The following is a 24057-nucleotide window of genomic DNA, read 5'->3' as shown; positions in this document are numbered from 1 at the left end:
CTTGGGTACTGCATTAGCCTCTGACTTAAAGGCCTTCCCAGCAGGCCAGTATGGCTGTATGGTGCTCCAGTATGTAGACAATTTGCTACCTGGCAGACAAAGGAAAGTTGTATGGAAGGGACACGTCTGCTTCTCGCTTTATGGGAGGCTGGCTACAAGGTTTCAAGGAAAAAGGCCTAGATCTGTCAAGGAAAAGTTAAATACCTTGGCTTTCACCTATCCCAGGGACGTCAACTTGGCCCAGAGAGAAAGCAGGCTGTCTGCTCAATCCCAGTTCCCTCCACCCGACGTAAGGTTTGAGAATTTCTCAGGGCTGTAGGTTTCTGCAGGATCTGGGTACCCAACTTATCCACTTTAGCGAAACCCCTTTATGAGGCCACAAAGGGGGTGTAGTGGGAACCTCTGTTGTGGGAATAAGTGCAACAAAAGGCTTTTAAAGAGATCAAGTGATCCCTCTCCAACACACCTGGCTTGGGACTGTCAGGAATCTCTAAGCCCTTTTTCTTGTACGTGCACAAGCACACTGGGGTGGCAGTAGAGGTCTTAACTCAAATGCTGGGGTCATGGCATCATCCAGTGGCATATCTTTCCAAGCAACTTGACTCCATTGCCCAAGGATGGCCACCCTGCCTGCGGGCACTTGCAGCCACAGCACTCTTAGTGTCGGAAACTGATAAATTGACTATGGAACAAGAACTAACAGTCTAAGTGTCACATTCAGTGCCGACATTAATGGAGAAGGGACAATACTAGCTAACTAACACCCAGATGGTCAAATATCAGGGAATGTTATGTGAAAATCCGTGCATTCACCTGGAGGTGGTGAGGACCTTAAACCTGCAACCCTACTACTTGTTGGGCCAGGGCAGCCAGATCATGACTGTATTGAAGTCACGGATGAGGTATTTTCCAGCCGACCAAATTTAACAGACCAGCCCCTTGAAGACTCAGATGCTGAATATTTCACTGATGGTAGTAGCTTTGTAAAAGAGGGAGAACGCCTTGCTGGGTATTCCATGGTGACCCTACATTCCACCACTGAAGCAAAAGTTCTGCCAAAAGGGACTTCCATGCAAAAGGCAGAACTCATCACACTGAGCTCTCTGACTGGCAGCAGGGATACATGTCAATATATACACCGACTGCAAATACGCCTTCACCACCCTCCATGTACATGGGTCTCTATATAAAGAAAAGAGGCTAATCGACTCAGGAGGGAAGGATATAAAGTATGGCAAAGAGATCCTTGACCTCTTAGACACTGTATGGGCCCCTAAAAAGGTGGCAGTCATACACTGTCGGGGACATCAAAGAGGGACCACCACAGTTGCTTGGGGAAACCGTAAAGCAGACCAAGAAGCAAATCTCACAGCCTCCAAAGGGACGAAAGAATTCAGCGGCTCTGATAGCCGCACTGCTCCCTAGTCCATTGGCAGAATGGGATCCAGATTACTCACATTATGAAAACACCTGGTTCCAAACTGAGACTGGAAACTACCTCCCAGGTGAATGCTGGAAATTTGAAGACGGCTGAATTGCAATTCTTGAGACCCAAGCCCCAGCCTTTGTCAAACAATTGCATCAGGAGACTCACACTGGCCAAATGGCTCTCGAGACCACACTGGGCCCACACTTCTACATACCTCGGCTTGCCAGCACAGCCCAGGTAATACGCGAGCAGTGTGAAACGTGTGCCCGGAATAACCCGCGTCAGGGGCCTAGGGCCACCCATGGAATACAGAGTGTTGGAGGGGCCCCATTCGAAAATACAATTGTGGATTTCACTGAGCTTCCCTGAGTCCGAGGCTTTAAGTATCTGTTAGTCTTTGTGTGTACATTCTCAGGTTGGATAGACGCCTTCCCAACTCGCACAGAGAAGGCACATGAGGTGGCCTGATTCCTCCTAAAGGAAATCATTCCCTGGTTTGTGATTCCAATCACCACTGGATTGGACAATGGGCCAGCATTTGTGGTGGAGGTAGTGCAACTGGTGGCAAAGGGATTAAAAATCACCTGGAAGTTGCACACAGCCTATCGGCCCCAGAGCTCCGGAAAGGTGAGACAGATGAATCGGACTCTAAAATTACAATTAAGCAAACTGTGCCAGGAGACACACTTGCATTGGGACCAGCTCATGCCAGTAGCCTTGCTAAAAATTAGGTCCAGCCCTACTAAGCAGACTGGGTTTTCCCCTGATGAAATCTGCTATGGGCGCCCCCTCCTCTCATTAAGGGTATAAGGGGGGACTTAAAGGAACTAGGGAACCTTACCCTGAGGCAACAGATGCAGGCACTAGGTTCCACCCTGGCCACCCTCCATCAGTGGGTTAGGGAACGATTACCTGTAAGCCTAACCACAGACACCCAGCCCTTCAAACCAGGGGATGCTGCTATATGGGTAAAAGAGTTCAATGTCCAGCATTAAAACCTCTTTGGAGGGGCCCATGTACTGTCATTTTATCCACCCCTACTTCAGTAAAGGTGGCAGAAGTGGCTCCTTGGACCCACCACAGCAGAGCAAAACCAGCATCTCGAGATGGAGTGCATCGCTGATCCCTCAACACTGTTCAAGCTGACCATCTGAAAGAAACAAGCTGCAGCTTAGAAACCCATGAGGATGACAGCCCTGCTCTAGTCACTCTAGAAGCTGACTGTCTACACATGGCAGGAGCTTGAGGAGTCAGCCACCAGAGAGGATAAATAGACTGTATCCATTCCTCATTTCAGTCCCTTTACTGTGATGTACTGCCATCCCTTGTACCTGTCTGTTATTGTGGTCATTGTCCTAATCTTTGCAATAGGCTGGTGGAAACTGCTCCGGCCAATTGGAAATGTGGCAAAAGGTCCCTGCTTGCACTCTGCTTCCTCTTCTGTGTAGGATATTTTGTTGTTATTGGTTGCTTCTGGTCTGAGCCTCTTTTGCCCCTCTTGTAGACTCAAATTCCACCCCTTCTGATAAGTGTATGGGGAAGATTTCGTATCAAGGGAAGGTTGGATTGTCCCTCACCTCCAATTCCTACCAACCACCTGCTTGTTATCGAGGTACCACCCCCACCCTTTGCATATACAATGGTAAAAGTTATTGGATGGGATGGATAAAAACAAAATACCTGGAGGGGCACACTTGCCAGGGACCAAAGAGAAGGGGAATAGGGGCTTGGGCCTGTTGGACATATAGCGGACACTGAGGCATGTCTGATGGAGGGGAAGTTCAGGACCAGGCCCAGGCCCAGCTAGTCACAGATATACAAAAACTATACAAAAGATAAAACAATAGGCAGGCCCAAGGCCCCTGCAATCGGGGTCCAGCCTAGTCTATGACCAACTCAGGAAGGACCTGGGTCCAGACGTGGACTTCCCTACCTAGGGACGAATCTTTTCACTGACCTAGCTGAAAGGATTGCCCATGAATTCAATGTCACTGATTGTTGGGTCTGTGGAGGGACCCTTATGAGTGAAGAATGGCCTTGGAAGGGGACCAGCCTAAATGCACTCCACTTACTTCAATGGAATCATTCCATAACAGAGAGAGAAAACAATTGGTGCCAAAGTTGGGTCTTGGCCTCAGAGGTAATTGGAGAAAAATGCATTGGTAGGACAGGACCCGGTTACACACAATGGGTAGGAGAAACTCCAGGCAAAAGAAGGCTTTCTTGGAACTCTACCAGCTTTGAGGGGTAGCCAAACATTTCTACCTGGCATTGGGCCCTGGCATCCATGGTTAACACCTTCCAGTGCCAATCCTCTCCCTATCAAGTCATAGTCAACTGTACTACACAAACTGAGGAGGCCAATCATTCCATTGCATACGTGAAATAAGTAAACACTGGGACAACCTTACTCTTAGCAACCCCGAACACTGGAGGGCACCTGATGGACTGTTTTGGATATGTGGTAAAAGAGCATATCCACAACTCCCTGCTCGATAGAAAGGGAGCTGCACCATCAGAATAATCCAACCAGGATTCTTCCTCCTACCTAACCAGGAGGAAGAAAAATTAGGGACTCTCCTTTATCAGAGCCTAAAGGTTAGAACCAGAAGGAGCCCTGTGACAGGAAGACAACAAAGATGAGGGGAAAATGAGTGGCCACCCCAGAGGATTATTGAGACATATGGTCCAGCCACTTGGGCACAAGATGGGAGTTGGGGCTAACAAATCCCTATATATATATGCTTAATCAAATCATCAGGTTACAGGTGGTACTGGAAATTATTACTAACCAAACAGCCGAAGCCCTAGAACTCGTGGCAAAACAACAATAGTAGATGTGCTCAGCTATTTACCAGAACTGCCTAGCCTTAGATTACCTATTAGCAGAAGAAGGAGGGGTATGCGGAAAATTTAATCAATCCGACTGCTGCCTCCAGATAGATGACAATGGCCAGGCCATGACTAACATAGCCACAAACATCAGAAAAGTGGCTCATGTCCCCATACAGACTTGGAAAGGCTGAAACCCCAGAAAGCTATTCGGGGGATGGTTTTCAACCTTTGGGGGATTCAAAACCCTCATAGGTATCATGCTCCTGAACTTGGGAGGCTGTTTGATATTACCCTGTCTGGCTCCCCTAGTTATAAGATCTGTCTCTAGCCTCATTGAGACCATGGTCAAAAGGAAAATGGCATCATGCATGTGATGATGCTATGGAAATATAAACCCCTAGCCCAAGATGATGCTCTTTAACCCTGAGAGAGGGATCAGAACATCAAAGGGGGCAATGTAGTGGGGAGGGGGAGAGGGTGTCTCAGAACAAAGGGAAGGCAATGTGCACCATCAGCATCTATGTGCACATCTGCAGTTCTGTGACAGTATAACATAACTGGTATCCATGTGCACAGGCATATCTGTGTAACATGACCTATCCACTCAGAAGTTACAGAATGCTTGTTACCTTATAAGGGGGACAAAGGGACCAAGATGTAGCAGGAAACCTAATGGGGATGTATAAGCAACACCCCGCTGCATTAGGGGCTCAGCCTCTGGATACAAATCCGCTAAGCCTGTGCCAGCATGAATAAACACTGCTTCCTGGCAAAGGCCTCAGTGTCCTGTCTTTCTATACGTGAGTCCTACTATACTCAGCCATAAAAAAGAATAAAATAATGCCATTTGCAGCAACATGGATGGAACTAGAAACTCTCATACTAAGTGAAATAAGTCAGAAAGAGAAAGACAAATATCATATGATATCATCTGTATCTAGAATCTAATATATGGCACAAATGAACCTATTTACAGAAAAGAAACAAACTCATGGACTTGGAGAACAGACTTGTGGTTGCCAAGGGGGAGGAGGAGGGAGTGGGATAGACTGGGAGTTAGGGGTTAGTAGATGCAAATTATTGCTTTGGGAGTGGATAAGCAATGAGATCCTGCTGTATAGCACAAGGAACTATATCTAGCCACTTGTGATGGAACATGATGGAGGATAATTTAAGGAAAAAAAATGTACATATATGTATATATATGACTGGGTCACTCTGCTATACAGCAGAAACTGACAGAACATTGTAAATCAACTATAATGGAAAAATTAAAAATCTTAAAAAATTAAAAATACAATGAAACAAAATAAACCCAGGGAGGAACAGCCCAAGACACGTATTAATCAAACTGACCAAATTAAAGACAAAAAGAAAATACTGAAAGTAGCTAAGGAAAAAAAATAAATAACATATGAGGGAACCCTGATAAAGCTGATTATCAGGGTTAATCAAAATGATGCAAGACATTGGAAACAAACTGGAGGCAAAGATTGATAATTTACAGCAAACACTGAGCAAAAAAATACAAGATTTAAAACTTAAGCAAGCAGAGATGCAAAATACAAAAACTGATATAAAAAAAAATCATTAGAAGCAACCAACAGCAGAATATAGGAGGCAGAAGAATGAATAAGCAAGGTGGAGGGCAGACTAGTGGAAATGCCTTAATGTGGAACAGAAAATAGAAAAAAGATTGAAAAGAAACAAAGATGGTCTAAGAGAACTCTGGGGCAACATTAAAAGCACCAACATGTGTATTATAGGGCTGCTAGAAGGTGAAGAGAGAGAGAAAGGGACAGAAAAAATATTCAAAGAGATAATAGCCGAAAACTTCCCTAACACGGGAAAGGAACCACTCACTCAAATCCAGGAAGCACAACGAGTACCATATAAAATAAACCCAAGGAGGAACACACCAAGACAAATATTAATCAAACTGATCAAAATTAAAGACAAAGAGAAAATATTGAAAGCAGCTAGGGAAAAGAACAAATAATATACAAGGGAAACCAAATAAGGTTACCAGCAGAATTTTCAGCAGAAACTGCAGGCACAATATGCGTGTGATGAAAGAAAAAAGCCTCCAACCAAGATTACTCTACCCAGCAAGGCTCTCATTCAGATTTGAAGGAGAAATCAAAAGCTTTACAGACAAACAAAAGCTAAGAGAATTCAGCAACACTAAACCAGCTTTACCACAAATACTAAAGGAACTTCTCTAGGCAGAAAAGAAAAGGCCACAACTAGAAACAAAAATACTACAAATGATAAGAATCATCAATAAAGGCATACATATAGTAAAGGTAGGAAATCATCCATGCACAAATGTGCTACCAAAATCAGAAATCATGAGGAGAAAAGGGTACAAAATGCAGGACACTGGAGATACACTTGCAATTAAGAGACCAACAACTTGAAACAATTTCATATATATCAAAACTCTGGGGTAACTGCAAGCCAAAAATCTATCACACATACAAGAAAAATCAACTCAAGTACAACACTAAAGATAGTCATCAAACCACAAGAAGAGAGAACAAGAGAAGAAGGGAAGAAAAAAGACCAACAAAAACAAATCCAAAACAGTTAATAAAATGGCAATAAGAACATACATATCAATAACTACCTTAAATGTACATGGACTAAATGCCCCAACCAAAAGACAAAGACTGGTTGAATGATACAAAAACAAGAACCATATACATGCTGTCTTCGAGAGACCCACCCATTTCTAGGGACACATATGAATACAAAGTGAGAGGATGGAAGAAAGTATTCCATGCAAATAGGAATCACAAGAAAGCTGGAGAAGCAATACTCATTTCAGACAAAATAGACCTTAAAAATAAAGAATATTATAAGAGACAAAGAAGGACATTACATAATGATCAAAGGATCAATCCAAGAAGATATAACAATTATAAATATATAGAAATCATAGAGGAAACTAAAAAATACTTAGAAACAAATAACAAAGACACAACAATCCAAAACTAATGGGATGCAACAAAAGCAGTTCTAAGAGGGAAGTTTATGGCTATGCAAGCCTACCTCAGGAAATAAGGAAAATCTCAAATAAACAACCTAACTTTACATCTCAAGCAAGTAGAGAAAGAAGAACAGACAAAACCCAACATTAGCAGAAGGAAAGAAATCATAAATATCAGAACAGAAATAAATGAAATAGAAATGAAGAAAGCCACAGAAAAGAGCAATGAAACTAAAAAGCTGGTTTTTGAAAAGATCAACAAATCCTCAGCAGGATTCATTAAGGAAAAAAAAGAGGACTCAAGTCAATAAAATTAGAAATGAAAAAGGAGAAGTTACAATACACATCACAGAAATACAAAGGATCATAAGAGACTACTACGAGCAATTATATGCCAATAAAATGGACAACTTAGAAGAAATGCACAAATACTTAGAAAAGTACAATCCCCAAGATTAAACCAAGACAAAAGAAGAAAGATGAATGGACCAATCACAAGTACTGAAACTGAAAATGTGACTAAAAAGCTTGCAACAAACAAAAGTCCAGGACAAGATGGCTTCACAGGCGAATATTTAGAGAAGAGATAATACCTATTCTTCTGAAACTATTCCCAAAAACTGCAGAGGAAGACACACTTCCAAACTCATTCTATGAGGCCACCATCATCCTGATGCAAAAACCAGACAAAGATACAAAACAAACAAAAATGAAAAGAAAAGAAAAAAGAAAGAAAGAAAATTACAGGCTAATATCACTTATGAACACAGATGCAAAAATTCTCACAAGATGCTAGCAAACAGAATCCAACAATGCACTGGATTGTACACCATGATCAAGTGGAATTAATTTCAGGGATGCAAGGATTTTTCAATATCCACAAATCAATCAGTGTGACACAACACATTACAAATTGCAGAATAAAACCATATGATCCTCTCAACAGATGCAGAAAAAGCTTTTGACCAAATCCCAATTCCGATAAAAACTCTCCAGCATTGCTGTGGCTCTGGCATAGGCCAGCAGCTACAGCTCCAATTAGACCCCTAGCCTGGGAACCTCCATATGCCGCAGGAGTGGCCCAAGAAATAGCAAAAAAAGACAGAAAAACAAAAACAACTCTCCAGAAAGTGGGCATAGAGGGAACCTACCTCAACATAATAAATGCCATATGTGACAAACCCACAGCTAACATCATTCTTAACAGTGAAAAGCTGAAAGAATTCCCGCTAAGATCAGGAATAAGACAAGGATGTCTGCTCTTGCCACTACTATTCAATACGGCTTTGGAAGTCCTAGCCATGGCAATCATGGACGAAAAAGAAAAGGAATCCAAATTGGAAAGGAAGAAGTAAAACTATTTCTGTTTGCAGATGACATGATATTATACCTAGAAAAAAATCCTAAAGATGCTACAAGAAAACTGTTAGGGCTCATCAATGAATTTGGTAAAGTTGCAGGTTACAAAATTAATACACAGAAATCAACGCACTTCTATATATACTAAGAATGAAAGATCAGAAAAAGACAATCCCATTTACCATCACATCGAAAAGAATAAAACACCTAGGAATAAACCTATCTAAAGAGATAAAACACCTGTACTCTGAAAACTATAAGATGCTGATGTAAGAAATCAAAGCTGAAACACATGGAAAAATATGCCATGCTCTTCCTATATACAATAGCCAAGACATAGAAACAACCTAAATGTCCACTGACAGAATAGTGGATAAAGAAAATATGGTACATATACACAATGGAATATTACTCAGCCATTAAAAAGAAAGAAATAACGGCATTTACAGCAACATGGATGGACCTAGAAATTATCATGCTAAGTGAAGTTAGTCAGACAATGAGACACTAACATCAAATGCTATCACTTACATGTGGAATCTAAAAAAAAAGGACACAACGAACTTCTTTGCAGAACGGATACTGACTCACAGACTTTGAAAAACTTATGGTTTCCAAAGGAGACAGGTTGGGGGGGTAGGAGGGATGGGCTGAGGGTTTGTGATAGAAATGCTGTAAAATTTGGTTGTGATGATTGTTGTACACCTATAAATATAATAAAATGCATTAAGTAATTTTAAAAAATACCATGCTCTTGGATTGCAAGAATCAATATTGTCAAATGGCAATCTACAGATTCAATGTAATCTCTATCGAATTACCAATGGCATTTTTCCACAAAACTAGAACAAAATATTTTCAAGTTTTTTTGGAAGCATGAAAGACCCAGAATAGCCAAAGCCATCCTGAGAAAGAAACAAAATGGAGCTGGAGGAATCAGGCTCCCTGACTTTAGACTATTCTACAAAGCTAGTCATTTAAACATCATGGTACTGGCACAAAAACAGAAATGCAGATCAGTGGAACAGGATAGAAAGCCCAGAATTAAAACCATGCACCTACCCACGGTCAACTAATCTACGACAAGGAGGCAAGAATACACAATGGGGAAAAGACAGTCCCTTCAACAAATGGTGCTGGGAAATCTGGACAGCTACACGTAAAAGAATGAAATTAGAATGCTCCCAAACACAAAAATAAACTCAAAATGGATTAAAGACCTAAATATAAGAATAGATACAATAAAACTCTTAAACATAGGCCGAACACTCTCTGATCTAAACCGCAGCAGCATCTTCTCAGATTCACCTCCTAGAGTAATGACAATAAAAACAAAAATAAACAGATGGGACCGAATTAATTAAATTTAAAAGTTTTTGTGGAGTTTCCTTCGTGGCTCAGCCGTTAACAAACCTGACTAGGATCCATGAGGATGTGGGTTCGATCCTTGGCCTCACTCAGTGGGTTAAGGATCCAGCATTGCTGTGAGCTGTGGTATAGGTCACAGACACGTCTTGGATCCTGAGTTGCTATGGCTGTGGCATAGGCTGGCAGCTGTAGCTGCAATTTGATCCCTAGCCTGGAACTTCCATATGCCACAGGTGCAGCCCTAAAAAGAAAAATAAAAAGTTTTTGCATTGCAAAGGCAACCCTAAACAAAACGAAAAGACAACCCACAGAATGAGAGAAGATATTTGCAAATGAAGAGACTGACAAGGGATTAATCTCCAAAATTTATAAACTCCTCCCGCAGCTCAATACCAAAAAAAACCCAAACAACCCCATCAAAAAAATGGGCAAGAAGATCTAAACAGACAATTCTCCAAAGAAGGCAGACAGATGGCCAAAAAACACAAGAAAAGATGTTCAATATCACTAATTACTAGAGAACTGCAAATCAAAACTACTGTGAGGTACTACCTTACACTAGCCAGAATGGCCATCATCAAAAAGCCTGCAAACAATAATTGCTGGAGAGGGTATAGAGAAAAGGGAACCCTCTCACACCATTGGTGGGAATGTAAACTAGTGCAACCACTACGGAAAACAGTAAGGAGATTCCTCAAAAACTAAAAATAGAGAATTACCATTTGCTCCCACAATCCCACTCCTGGGCATCTATCCAGAGAAAACCATGACTTGAAAAGATACATGTACTTCAATGTTCACTGCAGCACTATATACAATAGCCAATACATGAAAGCAACTTAAAATTAAATGTCCACGGAGAGAGGAGAGGATAAAGAAGTTGTGGTACATATACACAATGCAATATGACTCAGCCATAAAAAGGAAATGAAATACTGGCATTTGCAGTAACACGGATGGACCTAGAAATCATCATGCTAAGTGAAGTTAGTGAGACACAAATGTCACATGCTATCACTTATATGTGGAATCTAAATATAGGATACAATGAACTTCTTTGCACAACAGAAACTGACTCACAGACTTTGAAAACCTTATGGTTACCAAAGGAGACAGGTTGTGGGGGCAGGGATGGGTCGCGAGACAGGGATGGCAGTGTTGTAAAACTCCGTTGGGATGATGGTTGTACAACTATATAATAAAATTCATTGAGTTAAAAACAAAAAGAAAAAAAGGATTTGCAGCAGTGAAATGGAATAGGATATAACTGCCCAGTGATTTCAGATTCTGTTACTTTGCTCCTTTATTAGCATATTTTATGTCTTTCTTCAGGCACAATTTTCTACTTTGTTAACCTATCATCTTTCAGCTTCTCTAACATGACATGCTGCCCCTCCAACCACAGGTGCTTTGACATACCAGTTCCTCTATCTGAAATATTTCTATCCCCTCCTCAACACTATCTTGACTCATCTACTCATTTTTTTAATCTTGGTTGAGTGTCACTTTCTTAAGGAAACCCTGAACACCCTGGTCCACAACAGGTTCTTTCAAGCTTTCACCTCAATTAAAAAATATATATATTATAAAATTTCTTAGTATGTTTATTAATATCTAGTTGAATCAATAGGTCCCAAGTCCAAGGAAAGCGGTGCCTTTACTGGTTTGTTCACCAATGCCACCTCTGCCTGTGGAACACAGTGAGTGCTCAATAAATACTTGCTGCATGAGGGAACGAATGAATGAACAAAGAAGGAAATGATTAGGAATCCAGAAGACTTGATCAGGTAAAGGTTGTATTATCTATGTTCTCTCATGGTGGAAATGTGTGAATTTTTTTCCCCTTTGTTTGCTGTTGAACTTGTCCACGTACTCACAAAACGATTTAAAAAATATTTATCACTTTGAAAATTCCCTATAGCTCAAAGTAAACCAAGGCCAAACACGGAATATCTAATTAGCCAGGAAAAAGGCTGTATACCCTTAACAGAAGCATGCGGTCTAGCCTCAGAACTTCACAGATGCCCCACAAAACACCTCTCTGCAGCGTCTTAGTATCTTACTGGAGCAAAGGAACGAAGAAAACCGGACTTGTCTCCCCAGGGCAAGTCAGGCACAGGGTACAGGGAGTCTGCAGACTCCCTTAGCCTTGATCAAGCTTATTTAGATAGGAAAGAAACAAGCCTAGGTAGGGTGACAGGGAAAGAATGGGCATTTATCCAAAGTGTGTTTACCAAGCATCTATGGTACACCAGAAAACCCTAGTTCTGGACTGGCTCTGACAGATGTGATGAGGGGCTTTAGGCACCACTCCTTCACAGAGCTCTGGTCCTGAAGGTGAGCAAACAGCACGGGCTCACCTACCTCCAGGGGCTGGATGAGGCCTTCAAAAGCGATACAGCGCTTCACAAAGAGCCAGAGGCACGAAGGCCGGCTGCCCTAAACGGACTCCCAAACCCCAGCTCGGGTCGAGCCAGCGGGACCCGGGCAGCGGCCCACCTGCAGCCGCGCCAGGCGAGGCGGGCCTCCACCCTCCGAGGGGCTGCGCTTACCCGTCGGGAGAGTACTCGAGATTGAAGACCGCCCCGTGGGTGCGGGTGCTGAGGTATACCGAGTCCGCGGGATGGATGGAACCATAGAGGTTAGTCATGGTGCGGAAATTGTCCCGCGCCGGGTCCACGAACAGCCCGCGGCCCAGGCTGCGCTCTCTCAGCCACCCGAACAGCCGGGCGCCAGGAACCCCCAGGACGGCGCCGAGGCTGTACCGGCGTCCAGCCCGGCAGTCTGGCCCGGGTCGCCGGCGGGGCGGGGAGGGCGGTGACGGCTCTCCCGGGGCGGAAGCGGCTGAGGACTCTAGAGCTCCGGGCTGCCGGAGCTCCCCAGCGCGCCCGGCTGGGAGCAGCGAGGGGGCGCACGGGCGGGGAGGGCTCCCGCAGGGCGATGGGGGAGGGGCGGCGTCAGCCCCCGGCTGAGGGGGCGCGGGAGGGGAAGGGAGCGGGCCGGCGGCTGCCCCCTGCCTCCCGTGCGGTGCCGGCTCCTCAGCCCTGGCCCCGGCCGCCTCGTCCCCTCCGGGGCTACCCGGCCCGAAGGGAAACATGACCAGCGCCCCCCGCCCCGGGCCACTGCCCTGCCGGCCGACACCTCAGCGCTCCCGCTCCTGCCGCCACTTCCGGCGTGCAGCTGCCTAACTCTGCCGGCTGGGAAACGCGCACCGCCCCTCGGCGGTCATCCGCCGGGGACCAAGAAAGTGGGAACACCTGGCCACTGCGGGTGCAGCCGACCTGCCATTGGAGATCGGGAATGACTATCTGTTGTGTGCGCGCAGCTGAGGATGCCCAGGGCCTGGGCTGCATGGGGGTAGCGTTAAGATCTGGGCACAGCGTGCGACACTGTGAGTATGCTGTTGTCAATGACAGGTTGTCAAACTAGTCAGTCTAAGAGGCCGGGTATGCTTATGTACTGTTTATTAAACATCCCTGCTTTACACTGAGACCAGCGAAGGGAAAAGAGGACCATATTATGTGCTAATCACACACTCTAGGTGCCATGGTGTACTACCTACTGAGCCTGGGACTCTAGGGACTCAGGTTAACGTCTACATTAAAAAGCTCTGGTTTGTGGCATTCCCTGGTGGTTCAGTGGGTCAGGGATCCGGTGTTGTCACTGTTGTGGCTTGTTCAGTCCTTGACCTGGGAACTTCCACATGCCACGAGTATTATCCAAAAAACAAAACAAAACAAAAAACCGTGGTCTGTACAGTGCCGGAAAAACGGGGCCTACTAGTGCTCTGGAGATCTGCCCAACTCCCAGGTACTTGATCTAATAGGTTAAGACTTCTGTACTCCTGAGACTAGTACAACATTTTAAGTCAACTATACTCCAATAAAATTAAATTTTAAAAAATAATAGGTGTTCCAGTTGTGGCTTAGCAGGTTAAGAACCTGACATAGTGTCTGTGAGGATGGGGTTCAATCCCTAGCCTCACTCAATGGGTTAAGGATTTGGAGTTGCTGCAAGCTGCAGCGTAGGCCACAGGCGAGGCTCCGATCTGGGGTGTTGCCCTGGTTATGGCACAGGCTGCCAGCTGCAGCTCTGATTCAGTCCCTAGCCTAGGAAGTTCCATAAGCCACAGGTGCACCCTTAAAAAGAAAAAGGAAATAAATAAATAATAGAACCTGAGGGGGAAAAAAAAAGATTTTATCAAGGTCAAAGCCTTACTCTCTGCAGGAAGGAACACCTGTCCATCCAGGAATCACTGAGGGAAGCTGGAGACCTGAATCAACTTAACCCCACAAGCAGTGGAGCCTAGGATAAATCCTGTTTATATCTGCCAAGCAAGGCATGAAGGGCATAACAGATGCAAGGCTATTCATCACTTATGTTGAAGATAAATACATAGAAGTCGTTTTCAGAAAAAGATTGACTGGAACTGGGGTGTTTGTTGGGGAGGGAAGGAGGATCTTCAGTAAAGGGAAGCTTGAGGTACAAAAAGAGGAAGGTAGAAGAACTGACAACCCTTCTAGGCATTGATCAAGAACTGAGTTATAGAAAGCTCCCATTTGATGACTGTTTAGGATAGTCCGAAGGATCTCTGGAGGAAAGGAATGAGATTCAAAGAGGGCTAATCATTTAGCAAGTCCTCCAACCAGTAACGTTAGTAGTTACTCAGCTCTCCTTTCCATGAGCTGACTGAAAAATGAGAAAGAAGCAAGCATCCTGTGTTCAGAGATCAAGGCAGCTACTCCTTTGAAGATATTCCCCATGTAAGGGATAGGTGTCTGTTTTATAATTAACAAATAATGTCCCTTAGCGGCCTATAACTTCTAACTGCAACAATTACTTAATAAACGCCCTCTGCTTGATTCCCAAGTTATGGTCAATGGCTAAAATTTTTTTTGTCTACAAAACCTTGACCATGATTTATTCACCAATGTTACCAACTTTCTCAGTAAGTTAAATAAAATTCATTTTTTCCTCCTCTTTTTTCTTTTCTAGGCCCCCCACCCCCTCCTCTCAAAACTCATCTTTAAAAGGTTACATTTTCCTGGTGTTCCTGTCATGGCTCAGTGGTTAAGGACCTGGAGTTGTCTCTGTGAGGATACAGGTTCCATCCCTGGCCTCATGCAGTGGGTTAAGGATACGGCATTGCTCTAAGCAACAGCGTAGGTTACAGATGTGGCTCGGATGCAGTGTTTCTGTGGCTGTGGCACAGGTCTGCAGCTGCAGCTCTAATTCGACCCCTAACCTGGGAACATCCACATGCCACAGGTGTGGCCATAAAAAGAAAAAAATTTTTTTAAAAAGGTTTCATTTTCCTAAAGAAATAAATAGTTACATTTTCCAGGGTATTTAAGATACAGTTCCAACAGAAAAACATTCTACAACAAGAGTTGTGCTGTGTCAAGATAATCAGATTTCACAGTTGAGACAATTCAAAATTAACTCACTATAGCCCCAAAACTATTTACTGGCAATTTAGAGACTCTTAAGAAGCCAAATGGGAACAAAAACATCTTGTACCTTGGCATATACCTCTATCAATTAGACAATGAAAATGATTCTTGAAAAGTTAAGACAGCCACAAACTTAAGGCAGTGGTAGTTGTAACACGGAGAACAGGTCATTTAGTAATGTCAGATTTTGTTGTTGGTTTTTGTTTGTTTGTTTGTTTTGTCTTTTTGCCTTTTCTAGGGCTGCTCCATGGCAATATAGAGGTTCCCAGGCTAGGGGTCTAATCGGAGCTGTAGGTGCTGGCCTGCACCACAGCCACAGCAACACCGGATCCTTAACCCACGGAGCAAGGCCAGAGATCGAACCGCAATCTCATCATTGCTAGTCAGATTCATTAACCTCTGAGCCACGATTGGAACTCCCTTTTTTTACTTCTTAAAATATGAGTTGTCTCTTGTTCCAAATAATTTTTACTAAAACCTAAAATAAGAATAAACTACATAAGGACTCATACTCTATTGAGATTATCATGATTTTACAACCTCTCAGTGAAAAAGCAAAACTTGCTGGAGGTTAATGGAGATGGCACTAAAGATAGAACAACTTTGTTCCTACTACTATTTACCTACTGCCTTTGAGAGCCTTTAAAAACCATCATGTTTGGAGTTCCTGTCGTGGCTCAGTGGTTAACGAATCCGACGAGGAACCATGAGATTGCAGTTCGATCTCTGGTCTCGCTCAGTGGGTTAAGGATCCGGCGTTGCCGTGAGCTTTGCCGTGAGCTGTGGTGTAGGTTGCAGACACGGCTCGGATCCCACGTTGCTGTGGCTCTGACGTAGGCCAGCGGCTGCAGCTCAGATTGAACCTCAAACCTGGGAACCTCCATATGCCGAGGGAGCAGCCCAAGAAATGGCAAAAACAAACAAACAAAAAAAACAAAAAAAAACCCCATCATGTTAACAAGGAATTGATTTCAAACTACTGCCTATATAGATCAATGTCTATGCAATTTCATGTAACTATTTTTTAATTTTTTATTTAAAAAATTTTTCAATTACAGTTGATTTACAATATGTAACTATTTTTTAAATAAAAATATTTGTAAAAGCTAAAAGATGTTCAAGTTCAGTTGCTGAAATTCACAGATATCAGTTCATCAGAAATGCCTAAAGCAGGAGTTCCCCTCGTGGCGCAGTGGTTAACGAATCCAACTAGAAACTATGAGGTTGTGGGTTCGGTCCCTGCCCTTGCTCAGTGGGTTAACGATCTGGCGTTGCTGTGAGCTGTGGTGTAGTTTGCAGACGCGGCTCGGATCCCGCGTTGCTGTGGCTCTGGCGTAGGCCGGTGGCTACAGCTCCGATTCAACCCCTAGCCTGGGAACCTCCATATGCCGCGGGAGCGGCCCAAGAAATAGCAAAAAAGACAAAAAATAAATAAATAAATAAATAAAAATAAATAAAAAGAGAGAACTGTAGTTTAAAAAAAAAAAAAAAAGAAATGCCTAAAGCATCCTTTGAACTCCTTTGCCCCAATACTCCTTTCAGATCACAACAAAGCTAAAAAATTGGCAAAGGTTCCCCCTAGGTCCAGGTATCACATGTTCCTTAGGCTCTATCTCATCAAGAAGGCAGGGTACAGATTTATTAACTTTCTTCCCTATCTACTGACTAAACCATTTAAAAAATTACTTCCTGACTGATGTCTTATAATGCAATATGCCAGTAAAAAATAATAATGCAGGAGTTCCCGTCGTGGCGCAGTGGTTAACGAATCCGACTAGGAACCATGAGGTTGCGGGTTCGGTCCCTGCCCTTGCTCAGTGGGTTAACGATCCGGCGTTGCCGTGAGCTGTGGTGTAGGTTGCAGACACAGCTCGGATCCTGCGTTGCTGTGGCTCTGGAGTAGGCCCGTGGCTACAGCTCCGATTCAACCCCTAGCCTGGGAACCTCCATATGCCGCGGGAGCGGCCCAAGAAATAGCAACAACAACAACAACAAGAACAAAAGACAAAAAAGACAAAAAAAAAAAATAATAATAATAATAATGCAATGTGCTGGAAATGTAAACACTGGCCTTTCTGTTCAGGCATTTATACTTTGGAAGGAGTAGGTTCACTCCCGATGTCTTTGACATTACTATTTCTGGGAATGAAATTCTTTGTTGGGTATTCTTTGTTGGGAACGAGACTGACAAAATTAGCAGGGTGGTTGGACATGGCATAAAAAGCTGAAATTGCAGCTATATCCCAGGTATCTTCTTGGCTGAAGCCATGCACCTCGAGCTTTTCGAAATGGTCATCCATTATGTCACATCAGCTGGGGAAATAGCAAGTGTAAACTCCAGCACTGCCTTTTCCCAGGCAGGGAGGGCACACTTTCTCCAGTTCACACAGACCTGCGAGAAAACACACAGTTAGAAGCAGAATCTCTGTCCATACCAATACAGCCAAGAGAACATAAGCCCTAACAAAATACGTATTAATAATAAAAAAATAAAATTAAAAAAAAAAGGTTAAAGAGGCAAAGTCAGGCCAGAACAAATTTTCTGGACAGGTAAGTATCTTGGTTAAGACCAATGTAATTCAAATCTGGAGCTCTAGCTCAGCACCACCTTTGCCAGGAAATCTTGCTCACTCCAACTGCAAGCACTTCTTTCTCCTCTAAACATCCATAGCATCAAAAACCTCAGAACCAAGGCTCAGTCTCTCACTGCATAAGGACCTCCAAAACTTTTTGTATAAGAAAAGTGAAGCTCAATAATTATCTTTTGTCCCCATTTAATCCCAAATAAGACACAATATTTGCAAAATTAATAGCTGACACTTCAGCAATTACTATGTGCTAAAAATGTGCTCAATGCTTCATAGTGATTATCTCATGTAATTCTTATAAAAACCCTAGGAAATATTTTTATTATCACTCCCGTTTTACTGGCAATGAAACTAAAGCTTAGAGAGATGAAGTGACTTCTCCCATGGTCACACAGCTAGAGAGTGGCAGAGCTGGGATCTGAATCCAAGTGCATTGGATTCCAATGACTATACTAATACTCACTACTCTTGCTGAAGAAGTGGTTACTAAATACCTAAAAATAGGAAGAATAGTTCGGCACATCCTATGGTCACTAGGAGACAATGCCTCAGAGACTGATTCTGAATGAGCAAAGGTCCGGCAACTAGGCAGGAGGCTCTCAGCAGGACAAAGGGTATGAGGTACCCGTCTAACCTCAGGCTGGCTATGGAGGCCCTCAGGGAACAATTTTCAAGGTCTCCACTTGGGTGGGGTCAGAAGAGAAGGTTGGGGGATAGAAAGACAGATTCCTCAGGAATAAATGCAAAGAACAGATGTTTCTCTTCTCCAGCTCAGAGCATCAGGAATTTCACCATTGGATTGGGAGGCTTGGGGACAAACCCATGTTCACTGTGTCTATATCCTCTAGGAAGAATTAATGTGACCTCTGAGACTCAAAGGACCTGACTTTGGATGAAACAAGGAGAGGGTAAGCTGTTGGCTGGGGGGTTGAGACCCATTTCACAACCAGTCTTGGTGGGAAAGAGTCAGTTTCAGAATGGGAGGCTGACAGGCCCAGGTGTGGGGCCAGCAGTAAGACATAAGAGAAATCCTAAGAAACTGGTTTGGGCCCATTAGGAATAACTAGTGAATATACTAAATTCACACTGCAAAATGCGAACAGTGTAATATAGCAGAAAGAATGTAAACTTTGAAAATGGACTCTTGGGAGTTCCTGCTATGACTCAGCAGGTTAAGAACCTGACATAGGGTCCCTAGGGATGCAGGTTCGATCCCTGGCCTCAGTGGGTTAAGGAACCAGCGTTGCTGTGGCTGTGGGGTAGGCCTACAGCTACAGCTCCAATTCAACCCTAGCCTGAGAACTTCTGCATGCCCTTAAAAAAAGAAAAGAAAAGAAAATGGACTCTGCCACATTCTAGTTGTATGCCCACAATAAGTTCCAGCTCTGACTCTCATGGGAAAAATGATTATAGTAAGGCTCAACTTAGATGGGGAGTTGTGTGCATTCTTGTACCAGGTCTGGCACAAAGCTGCAACTTAGTAACCCCCAGTCCCAAACATCATGTATGCAGAAGCAGGTGGGCACAGGGATGGGAAACTGGCACAGGGGAGACAGGCAGTTACCTGGTCAGAGAGCACTGGGTTCTTTGAGTCGACCCTGTACTGGGCACTACGGACAACCACGCCATGGGGGCAACTGTTGGCCAGGTGGTCACCCCAATGATGAGTTCCTTATGCATTTTGCTGAGCTGGCCTGAGGCAGGACAGAAGAGCAGCTCAGAAGAACCTTGACAGGCTCAGCCATATTTTATTAAGTTGCTCACCCATCTACTCACTGACCCATTCACTTACACAGTCATCTTCAGTCCCCTGCTACCAGCTACCCTATTTTACTTTCTTCATGATACTTAACACTTTCTGAAGGCAACACGTTCTTTTATTTTCTTTACTCGTTCACTGTTTTCTCCTCTCTAGAACATGTTTCAAAGTCTAGGAGTTCCTGCTGTGGTGTAGGGGGTTAAGGATCTGGTGCTGCCACAGCTGTGTGGTAGATTGCAGCTGCAGCTTGGATTCGATCCCTACCCCAGGAACCTCCATATGCCATGGGTGTAGCCAAAAAAGGAAAAGAAAGGAAGGAAGGAAGGAAGGAAGGAAGGAGAAAGAAAGTCGAGGCATTTTTCTGAGCTCTTCACCACTGTATCCTCAGAGGAGTGCCTGACATAGTGGTTGCTCTGAAAATATGTGCTGAATGAATTACTAAACTTGAGAAATATTTTCTAAGGCCCATCAGGTACTGAACTAACACTTTTTAAAAGGGAGGTTAAAAAAGAGATTTCCTAACCTCAAAGGACCTGCAACATGGGGGTAGTAAGAGGCAGAGAAGGAAGGAATCCACTTTGGTATCTGGTGCCGTTCTGAGAACTTCACCTAGTTCTCATGCCAGCTCTGCAGAGTGGGTGTTAATACCATTTTACTAGGAAGAAAACCAAAGCCTTGAGACATTTAAGTACTTTGTTGACGTTCACGTGCATGATTTATGGCAGAATCAAATCTGAACACAGGACCTGTCGCTTCCTACCAGGATGGAAAAGCTGTGGCAGCTATGGAATGATTAAGCATTCAGCACTCTGTCTGCCACTGTGGAAGGACAGATGAAGGAGGCTGTGGGAGTTCAGAGGAGGAAGAGTCCCTCGTAAGTGAAGGCAAGTAAGATGGACTTAAAAAGAAAGTTCTGATTCCCAAAGCAGAGATAGGAGAAAAGCCATCCTAGGGGAAGAGCAAAGTATGAGCCGAGTTAAAGAGGGGCGATATCATGAGACCTGAGTGTTTTGGGGAGTAAAATGTAGCTCACGTTGACTCTGAATGGACAGAACATAAAGAGGGGCTAAAGGAAATGAGGCTAGAGGCAGGCTGGTGTACAGCCATGGAGAGTCACCGTGACAGATGGTCTCCCAGTCCCTGCTCCCCACTCTTCCTTTAATAATAGAATCCCTTACTTTTAGGTGGATTCGATCCCTAGCCCAGGAACCTCCATATGCCATGGGTGTGGCCAAAAAAGAAAAAAAAAAAAAAGTCGAGGCATTTTTCTGACCTCTTCACCACTATATCCTCTGAGGAGTGCCTGACGTAGTGGTTGCTCTGAAAATATGTGCTGAATGACAGATGTGGTGAAGGTCTAGCCAATGGGATGTAAATGGAAGTGATGGGTGTAACGTTCACGTGATGACCATAAAGCGACGGGACGTGTGCCCACGAGTACCCGTCTTTCTCCAGCCAGCATGAGCAGGTAAGCAAAGGCAACCCCAGACGGCAAAAGACACCACACTGCCCCTTAGCACCTCACATGGGACCACAGGGGAGACAGAACTTGTGGAAGTCAATGTGTCTTTGGATCTGCGTGACAGCAGCCTAACCTGAATCCTAAGAAGTCCATACCAGTTTAAAGTAATCCAGCCAGGGCAGGTAGATAGGTAGAGAAACAAGACAGGGTTTTTGAGCACAAAATAAGGAAGGTGAGGCAGAGTTATTAACTATTTCAATTCTATACCCAGAACCATAAAGTTACATTCAGACTTCAGCCTCAGAATCCAGAGGATGTCTCAGCCAACTCCAGTCCTTCTGAGCTTCTCCCTAGCTCCACAGTGACTCTGGACTATTGTGGGAAGTAATGCTAGCAAGAAGGTACCTAGATCTTATCCACAAATGATTTAGCACTGTTTTTTCTACTTACCTGTTTCCGTTGCAAATGGCATTGTCATAAACAAAGAAGGCTCTGAATTCCAATGGCCTGGTGAGACAACACTTTAAATACAATTGGCAAAAATCCTGTCTGCAGGGAAGGAAAGGAAAAACCCAGTGAAATGTAAAATGACAACCAAGAGCAGGATAGGCAAACAGTAGCTGGTAGTTCCAGTTCCCATATGGTCTGCCAAATGCTAGATGCAGTCTTAGGAAGGCCACAACCTGTGTCAAAGCACAACCCACACATAACCCACATATCCCTTCACCTTTAGGGGATTATAAGTGTTACTTTGAAAGATGTATGTGGGAGTTACCGTCATGGCTCAGTGGTTAACGAATCCGACTAGGAACCATGAGGTTGTGGGTTTGATCCCTGGCCTTGCTCAGTGGGTTAAGGATCTGGCGTTGCCGTGAGCTGTGGTGTAGGTTGCAGACGCAGCTTGGATCCAGCATTGCTGTGGCTCTGGCGTAGGCTGGCAGCTGCAGCTCTGATTCGACCCCTAGCCTGGGAACCTCCAAATGCCGTGGATGCAAAAATGGCAAAAAAAACAAAAAAAAAACCCCAAAAACAAAAAAAATGTATGTGATATATTTTAGTCATTTTGTGAAATTTAGGGAATGAAAGTTGTATTTTACCAAATGATGCTTCTTAGAATTTAGACTTTACTGATTTTTCTCCCTTTTCACAGAGGGGTTGGGGATGCTCATTTTTTTTCTAAGAATTTCTAAGAATTAAATTGGTAATAAACTAATACTTTGATATTAGTAATGTGCTTTGGAATTTGTAAAGTGCTTTTTTTCATATATCCAATTTCATTTTTTTTCTCCACAACTCAGTAAGGTAGGTAAGACAGGTATCATTATGCCCAATTGACAGATACAGAAACTAAGGCCCAAAACTAAGAGGCAGCCTTGAGATTCTGCCATTGGGTTTTCAGTACATTTTCTAATGGGATGCTATGGCAGACAACTGCTGACTGCTATCCAGCAGCCATTTCTTCTCTCTTCCGTCTGTTGTCAAGGGATAACAACAGAATATTGCTCGATATTGCTTAGATATCAGCACGCCGTGTGCTACAGGAAGGTTTAGTCCTTCCCCAACTCTAGTGGGTGAACCCTTATTGGTCCAAACCAACTACAATGATTATATTCACCTTCTCAATAATTGGCCTAGGAATGGGCATGTGACACCATGGTGACCAGTGAGAAATGAGGGGAAATCAGATGGGAGCCTTCTCTCTCCAAAGGAATATGAGGAAAGGGTGGCAGCCTCCTTGCCTCTTCTAGGAGTTGAGCAAGGATGTGATATCTGCTACTGCTATAGACATCTAGAGACCAGGAGATCACAAATCTGAGCACAGAGTCATCACATCAGGGAAGACAGCCAAAAAATGTAAAGAACTTGATCCTTGATATTATCACTGAGCCACTGGACTAAAATCCAGGAATCACCTTGGGTCTGGACTGCTATGATGTGAGACACTGAATTGTCCTTGCTGTTACACCAACTGAATTGGATTTTCTTTTCCTGTGGCTGAAAGCCATTAACTGATAATAGATGCTAAAGGGGAGTTCCTTTCGTGGCTCAGTGGTTAACGAACCTGACTAGGATCCATAAGCATGCAGGTTCGATCCCTGGCCTTACTCAGTGGGTTAAGGATCTGGTGTTGCCATGAGCTGTGGTGTAGGTCACAGATGCAGCTTGGATCCTGTGTTGCTGTGGCTGTGGTGTAGACCAGCAGCTGTAGCTCCTATTCAACCCCTCGCCTGGGAGCTTCCACATGCCTCGGGTGTGGCCTTAAAAAGACAAAAGACAAAAAAAAAAAAAAAAAAAAAAAGATGCTGAAGGTTCATTACTGGGCCAGAAGACATGGTAGAAAGAAGCATTTACATCAGCCAGGGCAGGGGCTGGGGAGGAGGTGAGGAAGTGAGGAGGTATAGACAGGTACTGAGAGAGAGGCTGATGGCTCCAAACCTTTCCCACCAAAGCAGCTGGGTTTTTATCTTCTTAAGAGAATAGATTTTAGGCAAGATTTTTTTTTTTTAAAATCCACAAAGTTTCAGTCCCAAGTTTGAAAAACAAAAAGCAAACACCTATATTCAAAGAAGGGTTTTCTAATTAGGCAATAGAAAGCACCAGCTTTAAAAAGTACCCTCAAGGAATAATTCAAGAAGATCTATGTACAAACATCTGTTACATGTCCTACATGTCCAAGATTGGGAGATGGCTGAAATAGACTAAAAGATCTTTATTATACAGTGCTATATCATGCAGCCAATAAACATGATGTTATGACCTAGAAAAATGTTCACATTAACATGATCTCATTTAAAAAGTTACAAGTCTTGGA

General features: G+C 43.6%; 1 protein-coding gene and 1 long non-coding RNA gene across 4 annotated transcripts in view; one reads left to right on the top strand and one right to left on the bottom strand.

Moving 5' to 3' along the window:
* DCAF10 (DDB1 and CUL4 associated factor 10) overlaps window positions 1-13160 on the bottom strand; it is a 65860-nt gene extending 52700 nt beyond the window's left edge. The window contains exon 1 of one of the 3 annotated variants that reach the window (XR_002336817.1): window positions 12536-13159. Coding sequence is in view for 2 of the 3 variants with exons in the window: in XM_021066212.1 (XP_020921871.1) it covers window positions 12536-13080 (545 nt within the window). In the remaining variant the exon portion in view is untranslated. Of the gene's footprint in view, window positions 1-12535 lie in introns of all 3 variants that reach the window. The other 2 variants (XM_021066212.1, XM_021066214.1) reach the window with 2 other exon arrangements.
* LOC102166243 lies at window positions 13222-21700 on the top strand. Its single transcript, XR_001306523.2, has 3 exons — window positions 13222-13374; window positions 18873-18932; window positions 20509-21700. It is a non-coding gene; the product is annotated as an uncharacterized LOC102166243 (long non-coding RNA).

The sequence above is a fragment of the Sus scrofa genome, chromosome 1, assembly GCF_000003025.6.
Source record: "Sus scrofa isolate TJ Tabasco breed Duroc chromosome 1, Sscrofa11.1, whole genome shotgun sequence".
Lineage (NCBI taxonomy): Eukaryota > Metazoa > Chordata > Mammalia > Artiodactyla > Suidae > Sus > Sus scrofa.
The sequence above is the reverse complement of the archived record's forward strand: the minus strand, read 5'-3'. Positions and strand labels throughout refer to the sequence as shown.